Genomic DNA, 14536 nt, shown 5'->3' on the forward strand with positions numbered 1-14536 from the left:
TACTGAGAAGTCAGGAAGAATGAGAGCTCTCTGGTAAAAAAGCAGAGTATTTAATATTTGACATTTGGCAAGAAGCATATTTCTAGTCCAGCATTTTGTTGTACCATTCTGAGTACTCTCAAAAAAATTTAGGAAGTATTTTCCACAAAAGAGTAGCAATAACCAAGACTGCTTCCATCCAGACTAGCAGAACAACTTCAATTCTCCTCTGCCATGCACTTTCATTTCCTTGAATGACGGAACCTTCAGGGACAGTCCTTAACTAAAAACACACCAAATTACAACATGAAGGGATGCAACAAATAGCTGCTGTTGCTGTTAAATTTTAAGGTGAAGCAAATTTAGAAATAACTCTCCCATTCCTGCTTGAAGTCAGATTCCCTGAGCATTTGCTCTAGGTCTAGTTACAATTTCTGTGTGCTTTATCTACTCACAGAAGGATAGAGAAAAATAAAGGCATCACACATTCCTAGCTCTTATTAACTACAAAGTAAATAAATAAAAATTCTAGAACTGTTTACACTGTTTTTATTTGCTATAAGTTTGTGAAAAGGGGACAGCTTTGAATGATGTCCTGTAGCATTACCTATCTACTTCTGCAGCAGTCAAAACCTCATTCTGCAGAGTTGACACTTGTACGGTTGAGATTTCTCTTGTAGAAATAAAATGTGAAACAGACACTGAGATAGCAATTGGGGCAGAAACTCTCTTAGGCTGTGTTCTTGAGGCTGAAATGTCCTCTGATATTTTCTTTCTGTGTTTAGAGTATAGTGTGCTACATTGCCATTCATGAATAGGGGAGGTTGGGAACATTTACAACACAGAAAAAAGCTTATTAGTTTATTTAATTCTCTGCAAAGCACAAGCTGAATTTGCAAATTGATCCTCAGTTTTTTGAATTGGAAGAAATCATTCGGTCTTCTGTTCAACATTCAAAGTAAGAAATAAAAAATAAATAATCATGTAAACAAAGAAAATGAACTTGTGAATGTACAAAGAATTAAGCTGATTAGAAGTGAAAAGCTGTACAAAGTTTCTGGAAGCTGGAAAAGGTCTTCCAAAGAAAACACTAAGAAAAACTTCTATATGGGAGGCAACCTTCAAGGTGACTTTCAAAATTGTATTTCCTCTTCTTATTGTTAGCCTCTTCTATATTTTCCCATGTAGAAACAGATTATTATCCCCGGCCAGGTTGCCATCTGTCTCCCTTAGGAATGGACAAGCAGCGAGGATGGTAAGGCTGGGCCCAGCCTTCAGTGCCACATCCCTGCTTAAAATGAGGCTCAAACACCAGGAAAAGGCTCCAGGAGGCTCCTTTCCAGCCTCACCTCTCCAGGGCAGGTCCCAGCCACACAATTTCCAGCAGCATCTCTCCAACAGACAGCAGCCTGCCCAGTGTTTTTGATGGCTGCTTTTCCCTTTTTGCAGAAGGAGCTTTTACACCATCCTTAGAGGTATCCAACCCAGAACCTCTCAGAGCTGCGCTCCCTTGTGGCAAACCAAGAGCCAGGGCTTACACACAATTGTGTGTGGTCAAGAAAAATAAAGATAAATCCTGGAGGAGACCCCAGAGTCCTCTCATAGCATCCTTCTTTTGTATTCTCTTATTGGGATACCAGACACCTACATCCCCAGCTCTGAAAGTCTAGTGAAAAACAGAAAGATTTGGCCAGGTCTAAAAATCTTAGATTATGTGCTGACTTCAAAGGAGAAAGATGGCTAATAATGAAGTGGTGGGGCCAAGTAGTCCTCTGATGCTTTGTTATTTGCAAGTATGATATCAGTGTTAAGAAGGACAGATTCTGTCTCTGATTAAAAGGTGCAGGCATGTGCAGGCACACACACAAGGATATTTGTATGTATGAATGTGTGTGACTCCATGGAAGGATAGACAAATGCAACTAAAACTCTGACTCTCCTTAATTTTTCCCTTCCCATGGCCATCACTTCCCCCTGTACTGCCTTTCACTTTCCTCTGCTCCAGGTGTATCTCCCCTGGTTTATAATGATTGTCCTCACACCTGGTGCCCACCTTCCCACACTGCTCCTTCCAGACTCTCCATTGGGCCCTCTCAACCTAACCTGGGCTGGTTTGTGCACCACATTCCTCAGCTCCTGCACAAATCCCTTTCATTTTTCTCTCTGCTGATACCTGAGCACTTTTTTTCTTGTTGGATAGAGCCAGCTGTGAAGGTGACAGTCACCTCCCCAGCCAGCTGTGAGGATGGCAGCTGGCATCAGGGCTGGTGTTGAGCACAAGTGACACCTCCCAGAGCTGTGGTGTTCCCAGGGGAGCCTGGCCCCAGGACTGGAAGAAGAGGCAGCTCCAGCACCCCAGTGCCTTGTCACAGCTTTAGGGTACCAGTGGGGCTGGGTGTGGAACATCACCCATGCCCTGAGCAATGAGAGCTCATCTGAGTTCCTCCATGCTCCCCTCTCCTGTCAGGCAGATAAATGCCAGGGATGGAGGGAACAGGAGAACAAAGATTTTTATAATTACTCCTGATTTAGGTTTTTTTTCCTTCCTTTTTTTAATTAAAAACTGTTGAATTTCCAAAACAATATACTTTTCCACTTTGTTATCTCTCAGGATCTTTTGGTCATTGTGACCCAAGAATGCTAAAAGTCTCTTTTCTCAGCCCAAGTGCTTGAAGAATGAGTGGGAGCTCTTCATTTCTCGGTCTCAAGGTTGTTTCTTGTATCTTATCTATAAAAAATTTTCTCCTGCCCTGCCGAGGTCCGTCCAGCAGGACAGTTCCAGGCACTCTGCCTGCCCCCAGGGAGGTGTTATGTCTTTATAATAAAAACTACACAGTACAATGTTTACAAATACTTTCCAATACCTATCACCTATGTTAGACAGTGAGCTTCTACTCTAAACCAGCCTAAAAGTGCCAACATGACAGCAGAAGATAGAGGCCAAGAAGAAGAAGGAGAAAGGCTGGACATGCCCAGATCCCTCCATCTTGCCCCCTGAATCCCCATTCTAAAATACCCCAAAATCTACCTTCCCACCCTGTGACAACTTCACTATTATTCTACCTAAACTGTTGTGGCTTGCTGATCTTCATCTAAGGTTGGTAGTTTGCTCCACGGGTCATAATCAAACCCACAGGTGTTTTGGGCTCCGTGCCAGGGCTTCTGAGCCCCCTGGCAGGGATCTTGGCTGTCCTGGACAGCCAGAGGGATGTCCTGGGTTCCCACAGTTATCCATATTCCCCCTTGTTTTATCCAACTGCTTTGTTTTGTGTCTCCCGTCTCTCTCCATCCCCTGATGGTCTTTCCCTGGTGCTTTGATTGAACTATCATTTTAATTTCACATTTAGCTGAGGAAAGTGATTCCAGTTTGAAATAATTATTGAGAAACATGGACTGTCCGCTAAAAGAATATAGTGTTTTACCTTTTGGGTGTAATATTATTTTAGCAACTTTTATTTTATTTCCTTAAACACTAATTTTCTTATTTATCTTTTTTGGTCCACAATTTTGATGATCTTATAATATCTATCTTGAAATATAAATGTTATGCTAAAAGCTACTAAACTAGGGAAAAGAAGAAATGAAGCAAATAGAAACAAAAACCCAAGGGTAATTAGCTATTAACATAGCACCAAGTCTCATCAAAAATTCTGTGGAGTTACATGAAATGTAAAAGTTTAAAAAACAAAAACAGAAAAATAGGAGAGAAAAAGAAGACAAAAGCATCAGAAAGCAGTGGAATATGATGATTTAAAAGTGAAAAATAGCTAAAAAGTGGCTGATATTTTTGAGGCAAGGTTTGACATGACTTAGACTGGTGAGTGGGAGTTATTGGTTTATTTAAATAAATTTTTAAAAAAATTCTGTAGGCAGCAATGACTCTGTGCCTTGGTGTCCCTCAGCAGGCAGAGTGACACCACTTTCAGAGCCCTTTCCTATCACTGAACAGTTGCAGAGACAGAATAATGTCCCAGCAGGAGCCCTAATTATCCCTCCCTGCCAGGGCTTAGGTGAGATTACCTCCAGCTCTGCAGAAGGCAGAGCAAATAGCTGTGCTAACAAAGGGAAGGGACCAGAAATCAAACTGGCACCCAGCAGGCCTGAATGTGCTCTGAGGGCTGACAAGAAAAGAGCTACAAAGGTGATGAGGGGCTGGCTATTATGTGGTCCTGGGAATAAGAGGTAAAGACAGGCATGAGAAGGGTTCAATCTTGTAGAGGGCAATTGGATAACACTCATTTTTTAAGCATACCCATGTGACAGCTCTCAGAATACAGTCCTGGAGTCAGGGGCTGCCTACCACATGATTTCCTCTCAGGAGAGCTTTCCCAACCTGCGCCAAGTCTACAGGTTCTGCATCAGGGCTGGCTGCCCCAGGGCTGACCACTGCCATAGAGAGGCCAGTGCTGTTCCACTGCTCTCTTGGAACTGCTGCCCTGAAGAGAACACACCACCACAGTCTGGTCCTGCATCCAGGAAAATCCCTAAAATCATACCCCAGGACTGACCAGTGCAATGTCAGAGAAAGCTGCGATGAGAAGGTAAAATTCACAATTAAATCTAAGTTATAAATAATGCCTTGAACACACAGGGCCAAATTAAAACACTTCAACCATGAGCAACCTTAGTTTGTCCCCCTGCCTCGTGGACAGCACAGAGCCACCCCCAGAAGGCACAGGTTCAGTTTGAGTAGGGTTTCTGAAGCCCTAAGGAAATAAACCACTGGAGCTAAGCACTGCCACTGATTTCAAAGTCTGTGTGTAGAAGAAGTCATTTTTAAGGAGCATGATTAGACTAATTAAGTTCTGCTTAGGTTTTAATTTGCATTTTAAGGATTTGATTACCCACCAGTAAGAAAAGAGAAGGATTCTCTTATGTATTTTATGAAAGTTTGTGACACAATCTGCACTCTCATGTTTACAAATAAATAAAAATAACATACGTAGATTCAATTATGTTCCATTCTGTATCATTGCTATCAACAGCAGGTAACTAAACAATGCTGATTTGTATTTCTAATAACAACATTATCTCTTACTATGATTTCATTCCTACAGAATTCAGTTCATAAATCCCTGCTGTACCATTTCAAACTCTAACTGTGACCAGGAGACATAATCCATTTTTAATTGTAATTCAATTACCCCTTTTTTCATTAAATTAAGTTTAAGCTTCAAGCACATGACTATTCTGCATATGAACAGGGATACCTTCAAAAAGAAAATTCACAGGAGTTTCTGAATAATGGGAGTTTGCCCATAGGCTTTTTGTGGCATATCATATTGCTGTTAACATAATTCTATTAAAACTTAATATATAACAGTATTTAATATAAAAATTAAATAATATAAGTTAAAATATTGTTAGAAGATTATGTAAATTTGCCTTTTGTCTACTCACTCTGTTTTTGGAACTTCTTTTCTAAGCCAGTAGAAATCAGATTGGGCTGCGTATTTGCGAGTTTGCAATACATTGCCAAAATAATCACTTTCTGTAAACTTCAGCTGTACCAAGAAAGCACAGACATTTTTAAAGCATGTCCAAAAAAACAAAAGCTCACATAAAACAAACAGAACTTTTATTTTATATGAGATAATTACCTAATTTTTTTGCGATTATCAAAGCAAGTAAAATTTTCACACTTGGTAGGAAGAATAAATATTTTATGAGCTTAGTTAAAAAAAAAAAAAAAAACAGTGGCTGAACAGATATGTACAAGGGTCTGGAGCACTGGGAAAACTCTTCATTGTGCAGAGTGCTGCTGAAGGAATCATAAGCACCCAACAGTGCATTGCAGACTGCACATTTCCATGGCTATTATTAAGAGAGCCTCTTTCCCAAGAGGAAGTAGGCTTACTTTTATTTTTAAAAGTGCATTTTAAAACCACTTCCAACAATGTAATGAGGTCCCTTTTTCAGTTTGTTTTACATTTTATAAAAAATATTTCATATTCTGTGCCTTCTGAGAGTTCTACCACATTAAATATTTACAGCCATAGGGCTCCTTGCTTCCATAAGTTTCCAAATCTAATAGCACACAGAAAACTAAACAGGCAAGGCAAAGGGATGTTAATAGGTTATAAATCCCTTTCATCAGTTTAAAACAATTCTAGGATTTGTGAGGGAGTTGCTCTTTGAATGTAAACTTTGGGTTTGCAAGCATGATTAACAAGTATTTTTCACCAGCCATTGCCACTTATCTGAGCAAATAATGCCACACACTGAGTGACAGACTTGGTTACATGCTCTGTCTCATTGCACTGTTTTCACTGCATCATCTCACCCTACAGCTTCCCTGGACAAGGACTAGGCTGATGGACATGGTTCTCCCAATAAATGATGCCTCTATTTAGTGTCTGTTCATGTGCTCTGGCAAAGATGATGATTGCTCTTGTATTTTACTGCTTCAGGATTGAACTTGTGTTTCTAGTTTGCCTGTGACTTTCAGCAATACAATTCATCAAATGCATGCCACAGTTGGAAAGTAGTAAATTTATTGTTGTTGTTGTTGTCGTTTTGTTGTTATTAATAATTTGCCTTCCTGCCTTAGTTTTACTGAACAGGTACTGGGGCAGGAAGGAGTCCCCCCACAGTATCTTTGTCCAGCAGGCAGCACAATAGGCCTATACATTGGTTAGGACCTCTTGGCATGATTATAAACATCAATTGTAAATTAAATTCATAGCCTGGAGATATGAGGAGAACTTATATATGGCATCCTAAATTGTGATATTCTGAGGTAAATTGCATTAGGCTTTTTGAAAATCATTATTTTGAGAAAAAATGCTTTTGGTTTGTTCAATTTTTACAACTAAATGTGAAATTATTACAGTGTGTGCATAACCTTTAAAATGCTTAATAGCAGGACGGTTCTTTGCACCCAGGCAGATTTTACTCCCAGCAGGACTCATGATCTCACTTAGATACAACAGCAATGAGTATTTAGATAAAATTTAGAGCTAGCACACTTCAAAAATAAAATAAAAATAACCAAGCAATCATGAGTCCAGGTGCATGCCAAACAAAAGACTAGTTTGACTTGAGACAGCAGCAAAACAGAGCAAATAATGGCTGCAATAGATGAATAAAGCTGCAAGCCTGGCACTTACTGTTTTGATGTCTTCATTAATATATGTGTCATTCATTATAAACTGAGGGTAACCAACTTTCGCCATAACTGCTTTTGCCTTTGAAAAAGAAAAAGAGAAAAAAAAGTTTTGACAGATAAATCCACTTCTCAGCATACAGCTTTTTCTCTTTCTTGCTAAGTTTCCACTTGGTATTATTATGCTTCCCTGGAGCCATCCTAATGTAACTTCAAAACAACCTGCCTACAAGGTAAACTTGGTGCCACAAATGAGCTTGGCATCACAAGGCAGAGGGTCCAGATTCTGTTGTCAGATTATCACAGTGGGTCTGTCACTGCCTGCAGAGCTCTTGCGTACTTACAGCGACGTGTCTGAGTGCAAAGTCTTAACAGCTGATTTTCCCTACAGGGTTTTGTGTTAATCAGATGGTCAAATGCCTGTTTGTACACTGTTTTCCAAAGGACAACAGGAAATGGCCTGTTTTGCTATGGCACAGTAGTTGGTACAAATCCAACTGCTAAAACAGATTTGATGCACAGATGTGAATCAAGCTTGATCCCAGCAAGTGCAGCCTGGTGTTTCCACTGAGGGCCACTTCCATTTGCACCTGAGGATGGGTCCTTTTCTGAAGGACACCGTACTTTCTGAAAACCACAGGACTGGTCTGTGTGTAGTTATCCAGTTTCCCTCCCTTTCTTTGCAGTCTTTGCTCTTTCCCTAATGCCACTAGAGGTGTTAAAATAAGACACTTCATTTTTCATTAATCCTCTTTCAGTTGTGATTTGGTCCCAGCATTTATGCACAACCTGTGCAAATAGTCCAGTGTGAAGTAGCTGTAGATGAGTATTCCCACTTTGTAAATCATGGTGTGAGTTTATAAACAGCCTTGGTAATGTCCTCACAAAAATATCAGACACCCAAAATCTCTGTGGAAACAAGTTTCAGAAGAAAAGCAGAAGTACACTAAAAGATAAGATGACACACCAAGAAGTGAAATGTGACAAGTCCATAGGATAAATTACAGCTATGATGGATTAGGTTAGCACAAAACTTTCATTTTTTGTATTTTCATGATGGTGAATATAATTTCTCCATAAGTCTTTGGAATTCCCTCCATTCAAAAAATGCTCCTCTGTGGTCATCAGACTCTGATGTCAAAACTCAAATGAATATTGCAAGATATGAAAAACAATAAATGATTGGCCTTTAAACCAAGTACAACAGTACCAAGCCTGCATTCTGCTCTCTATGAGCAGAGCCTGGGTCTTTTTTAGGGTCCAACAACTTTTATTCCTTTTTGCTTCAGGGACTGACTGCTTAAGGGAAGATTTCCCTTCCTCCATACAGCCTTTCCCCTTCTCCCACTTCAGAGCATCTCAATACAGCAGGACCTCCTATACAGCGAGACGTAAAACCAGCTGTTCCACAACTTTCAGAAGAAAGGGGATGGACGATTGCTTCCATTTAACCAAAGCCATTCTGTCTCCTCTTTTATTTTTCAAGAAGAAAGGCCTCTTTCTTCAAACTCCTTCAATTTCTCAATCTCACTTCCAACCCGAAGTCATAATCCTCCATTTGTGACATCACAATTAATTGTGGTTGAGATAATTAAGATGTCACAAACAGAAGATAACAACTTCAGGTAGGAAATTAGCAGCAGGAGCAGACAATCTCTTAAGCAAGAAAGATCCCATTGTCATGCAAATTGCCCTAGTAATAAAAAAAGCAATGGAAGAAAAATGCTGAATGGAAAATATGAAATGAGCCAAATTAACTCTCAACAGAATGTTTCCCCACTTTGCCAGAAGGTTCAGCAGCCTTTCATGATATTTTAAAGGCTGTGATGGGGAGGAGGAACAAAAAGCCAGGAAGGGAACACGATTCATCTGCAAGTTTGTATGTAATCAAGAGTGTCTAAATTTTTCCTGGTGGTGTTGTCGGGTCCAAGTGACTGAACTTCGCAAGGAAACAGAAAATTTCCTTTACCATTTCCCATGTTTCAATACTAGTTAAAACTAGCTTTGGAAAAGATAAAGCAAAACCCAACAGTTTTAATTTCTGCTAAGTCAGCTACTTAAACAAATCAGGTGGATCTCAAATGTTCTGCATGAGTTCATCATTTGCTTTGTGACTTTCACATTTGATGTTGTGAGATTGAGATTTCTAAGCATGAGAATAAAATACTCAGACACTATGGAGATTTTTTATAAAGTCTATATAAAACCCTAGTAAATAATAGAGTGTGTCTTGAGATTTTGAAAAGCAACCTCAAAAGGTAATGCTGCTTGTAGTACTTGGATGCTTTGTATGTCTAAAGCTGTCTGTAATTTGTGAGATAGATAGATAGATAGATAGATAGATAGATAGATAGATAGATAGATAGATATAGATAGATAGATAGATAGATAGATAGATAGATAGATAGATAGATAGATAGATAGATAGATAGATAAGGGGGAAATGTTATATTATTGCATTTGTTAAATACAAGGCATTACCACAATATGTGTGGTTTAGAGATCTGAGCAAGTAAGACAGACAAAGCTGATGCTGACAGTGAAGGATGTTTGGCTCTTGGTTAGGTAAACTGTTTCCTATAGCCAAAGCAAAACTCATGAGAGATCATAGGAAGCCTTCTGAAGTCCTTGGGAATTCCTCTGACTGGGCTTCCTCCTAGAAGCTTTGCATCAAGTGAAAACCTTTTCAGCAGAGCCCAGCACAATTTATTTACACAACTGACAAGTTAGAAAGTATCACAGGTTTCAGAATTTGCATGTTGGAAGTTTTGTTTCTGTGCCTATTTTTCTGTTCACTTGTGTAATATTTAACAGCAGTCAGGAGATTCCTTATTTACACAGCACAAGGAAGTGGAAAACTCTTCTATAGCTTGCTTACTCTTTGATAATGATGTCATTATTTTCCCCTTGATAGGATTAAAAGTATGTATAAGATACCAGCCTTCCAGGAGGCAAGCACAGGGAGTCAAATGAAATGTGACAAATGTACAGGAACCAGCCATGTGGTAGTTGCACATGAATCCACCATGCACAACTTTTTATGGTTTAAAGGCTCATTTAACGCCTCTCTCTAATTTGCATATTAAACAGCCATGTGTGCAGGAAGAAAAAAGGCACTGGGGTACTTCCCCCAGGCATCATTAAACACTCAGCTGAGTTGGGCTGCTGGGTAAATTAAGGAAACTCATTGCTGCAGGGTGCTTTAGGGTAAGTCATGACAACTCTTTCCTATCCCAGCAGCCAGAGAGAGCAGGCTCTGAGGCAGAGGAGCCAGAGTGGGACTATTCCACCACTCCTTGTGCATAGAAGTTTCCCCACTGACTTCAACACAGCCAGGATTTTACCATCAGTGTCTTTCTGTCACAGGGAGAGCATTGCAAGGCAGTTTTACTACACAGACAAGATAATAAAGGAGCTTTCACTCTGCTTAACAACCTGCCAACGTGGGAATGCACATGTGTTTCAGTGCTCTAAAGCAGCCCAGTTCCCAGCCTATTCAAATTCTTACTTGACAACCAAGCATGTGAGCATCCTGAGAGCCTTTTTGCCTCTCAGAGTATGACTTGGATATTTTATACAATACTAAGTACTGACATATTTTACTTACTTAAAGAGAAAACAAAACAAAACATATATCTCACAACAAAGTTTTATGAGTCCAACAGCGATCTTCTGTATATTAACTTACTCAATAACTTTGTGAAGATCATTTTTAAGCTTCTAAATATATAAAAAATTAATACAATTACAGTTCACTGAAAAATTAGCATGAAATACATTGTGAAAGCTAAAATCATTCATGGCAAAGTAATGTTCCATTTAATTACAAAGATTAATTCAGCCTTTATATATGTGCCCAGTCTTTTCATTTTTCATTGAGAACAGATGATTCAAGAGCCATCTGGTAATACTGCTGCATAAATATCACTGCATCTATCTAGAGTTTACATATGGAAAAAATAGGAAAATAGAGTGGTGGATCTTGGCAAAACACAGGAAAGTTCCATCACAGGGCTAAAGCCCAACCCTACAGATGTCAGTAGGAAAACATTACTGACTTGAGTGAGAGATGGATTGAGCTCACCCTAATGATGCACAGTATTTCCTCTGTGGGAAAGTGAAATATCAGGGATTTTCACATTGTCAACTACAATGGAAGGTGAAGTGGCAACTCAAACATGAACACTTGGCCTGAAATGACAATTTTTAACAGTACTTGATCTGCAGTGAACAGTCTGATGCACACTCAAGAATACAGATTAACATTATTTATTTTTAAAACTTAACTGTCCTCTTTTTGTTGCATAACTGTCCTCATTTTGTTTTGTCACAATAATAGAAGCTGTGTAGACTTTTCAAGAACTAGTGTTTCATTTAATAACAATTCACATACCACCACTTCACACTGCACCATAACCATTCCCTCTGTATTACAATAATTGCTTTGAATGCTCTAAAATACTTGCCAAAGTAATGAAGAGAGAAAACACAGCTATCATTTCATCTTTGTAATAGCTTGAGGCCAAGGTCAAAGAAAAAGTAAAATAAATAATCAAGTGACTTGTGCAAGTAATGACACCCCATGTATGCATACAATTGCTTTCAGTTAAACACACATTATGGTTCCAAAAGTAGCTGAGTCCATTTAACAAATTTGTGCTGCCAAATGGAAAAAAAGTCCTAGTCCTTGTCCTTCTTCCCCACTCCTCTCAGCTCTGTCCATAATTCTTCTCATGCTGTCCTGCACCCACAGCCTCCAAAGGCTGCCTCAGCTCCTTAACACCCCTTTCTGTGGGACCACCTAAAACACCCATAACCCAGCAGAAATTTAACCAAGCTTTTCCCCAGACAGATCACTGAGCTGAATCACTCACTCACCACATGGAAACCCAACAAGTTCTGGAACTTTTACAAGCCAAGTGCTGGGGACACGTGATGTGACAAAGTGGAGAAGAGTTATGTGGTACAGTAGTTACCTCCTCCTCTGAATGAGCTTTTGAAACCAAAGCCTCACTCAGACAAAACTTACTGGCAAGACAATATTATTTAGTACACTTTAAGAGACCATACCATACCTTATAATCCTAGGAAACAGAGAGGAAAAGGCGCACAGCAATTCCCAAGACGAGTGTTCATTGAGATTATATGTTCAGTCTTAATATCTACTATTCAGCAAGACAATATTATTATTACACATAAAGTTTAAAGCATCTAAAAGTTTAGTAGGACTACCATGGACAAAAGAATCAGAAAAAGCCACAATGTACATCAGTGCTACTCTTTTCTAAATCCATTCTGGGTCTCTGGAATACAAAGATTCAGTCATTGGTTCAAGCACTGTGACAGAAGTTTCACTGGAATTAACTTTTCAGTTTAAATGAATCCCACATTATTTTTTTTTTAAGCAGTAGAACTGGATGAAGTCAGAGAAAGTGCGAAACTAGATCTTTATTTCAGTCTTACTTAAATAAACATACTAATTGACTGTGATATTTTCATAAGCACAACTCCTCAGTTCAATGTGGCACTGCAACTAATGGACTCAGTCATTTTTTCTCCCTCCACCAGAAACTCATTCTGCTGCCAGCTTTGCTTTAATTTTGCTGAGGAAAAAAATTCTTTGTCCATTTTATTTTCATTCAATTTTCCACTTGCAACCTCTGTATGACAATTAGCATGATTCCATTCCAGAATATTATATGTGAGAGACATATATTCTGTCTTTCACATACAGAACATCATATCTGCAATATCTTTCTTTGTGGCACACAGAAAATATCTTCATCTTTGAAGATATAAATGCATTTATACTGCAGACCAGTACAACTGAGCTCCTGGCACAGGATGTGCTTAACTGCTAACTATTCCTGTCCAAAGCACCTGGGTGAGTTTTAAGGGTCTTTGGATTCTCAGTGGAGCTGGAATGATGCCCATGGACCAGAAGAAAGGGTGATGCCCAGATATGGAAAATGACTCAGCTGTGGCACCACCAGCAGTGACAGCTCAGCTCCAGTGTGGGATTTTTCTGCACTGGATTCCTCCCTGCACACCTGTGGATCACTTGGGGCATGACTGCCCCAGGGTGCGTGCAGAGCTGGGAGCTCTTTCAGCTGCACTTTGAACGAGCCAGAAATGAATGTGCTGTGCTCTGAAGACACAGACTATCATTAGTATGATGCTGATATAGATATAGATACAGATATAGACACATGCCCCACAGCATGTGCTGCTAAGCTGCCTTTGATAGGACTCATGCCAAGCTAGGCTTGGACTCTTACTTAGCACTGTAAAAAACCATACTGCTCCTGCCTTAATTTTCAGGCAACATTCCATGTTTTCCAATATCTCTGAAAATCAAACAACCAAACACACTCCCCAACTCCAAATTAAAAAAAAAAAGAAAAAAAAAAAGCCACCTTTGGTTGGTCTTTGTCACATTGGTGACAAAGCTGCAAAAATTATTATATTCAGTTTTCTATAGAAACTCCGTTCTGAAAGTGAAGGGACTCCTTCACTGCTCACCCCTCAGAGCACCTCATGAGTTGATTCATACTCCCATTTTCATGCCATCTCTTGCTAGAAACACACTCACCTTGATCAAAAAATCTTTTCTGCTGTTTTGTTTTAGCTCAGGGCAAGCAGCAGGCTTAAGAAAACCCACTGTGCTAGCAAAATGAAAGTTCACAGGGACCCAAAACACCGCTGTGTGCTGAGATCTCTGGCACTGGACACTGAGAGAGGGGCAGGCTCAGAGATCAGGAAAGGGTGAGGAAGCTCTCTCCCCATCATAACTGTGTGGGATATGATTCACCATAGTGTTTCTTCTCCAGTTTTAAGCAAAACTCTGAATAACCTGTTCCAGAAAGGAGCAACTTCTGACCTTAGTCTCTGCTTGCATCAGTTTACATTCATTTAACATTTTCAAGGTTAAGCAAAGGTTGCTGAGCTCTTTTTATTTAAATAAAGGATAGCATGTGAAAAATTCCCTTTTCATTTCTCATTTCACGAGTGAGCTTCAGCCGCAGTCTTGATGCAACTGAGACCAGACATGGTAGAGACCCTTTTTAACACTACTCCAACTGAAATAGTGACTGAGAACTTAAACACCAGGAGTACTCATGACTTGCATGTTTTATCTCTGAGGAGGAATTCCTTTTGCTTGAACAGGGACCTGACCAGCACTGTAATAGTAAGCATGCCACTCTCAGTTGTCCATGCCTTGTAATGTATGGGGGGAAAGCACATGCGTACATATCAAATACACAGGCTGCAGAACATAGAGGAAAAATATTCAGAAAATGCTCTACTCAAGATCAAATTCCTCTCTATTCCAAACCTTTACATATTCTTAGTTTTAAATAAATTATATCTAGGTATTTTCACATTGATGAAGCTCATCCCATACGCAGAAAACTGAGCACAAGACACTTCACAGCTCCCTCACAAATGAGG

The 14536-nt window shown here is 39.6% G+C and overlaps 1 protein-coding gene across 1 annotated transcript in view; it reads right to left on the reverse strand.

Moving 5' to 3' along the window:
• Positions 1–14536, reverse strand: part of PHEX (phosphate regulating endopeptidase X-linked) — a 95102-nt gene that overhangs the window by 26863 nt on the left and 53703 nt on the right. The window contains exons 13-14 of the mRNA XM_036384733.1: positions 7089–7166; positions 5380–5483 (exon numbers count right to left, since the gene is read on the reverse strand). Coding sequence (XP_036240626.1) covers positions 5380–5483; positions 7089–7166 — 182 coding nt within the window. The remainder of the gene's footprint in view (positions 1–5379; positions 5484–7088; positions 7167–14536) is intronic.

The sequence above is a fragment of the Molothrus ater genome, chromosome 2 (assembly GCF_012460135.2).
Source record: "Molothrus ater isolate BHLD 08-10-18 breed brown headed cowbird chromosome 2, BPBGC_Mater_1.1, whole genome shotgun sequence".
NCBI classification, from domain to species: Eukaryota; Metazoa; Chordata; class Aves; order Passeriformes; family Icteridae; genus Molothrus; species Molothrus ater.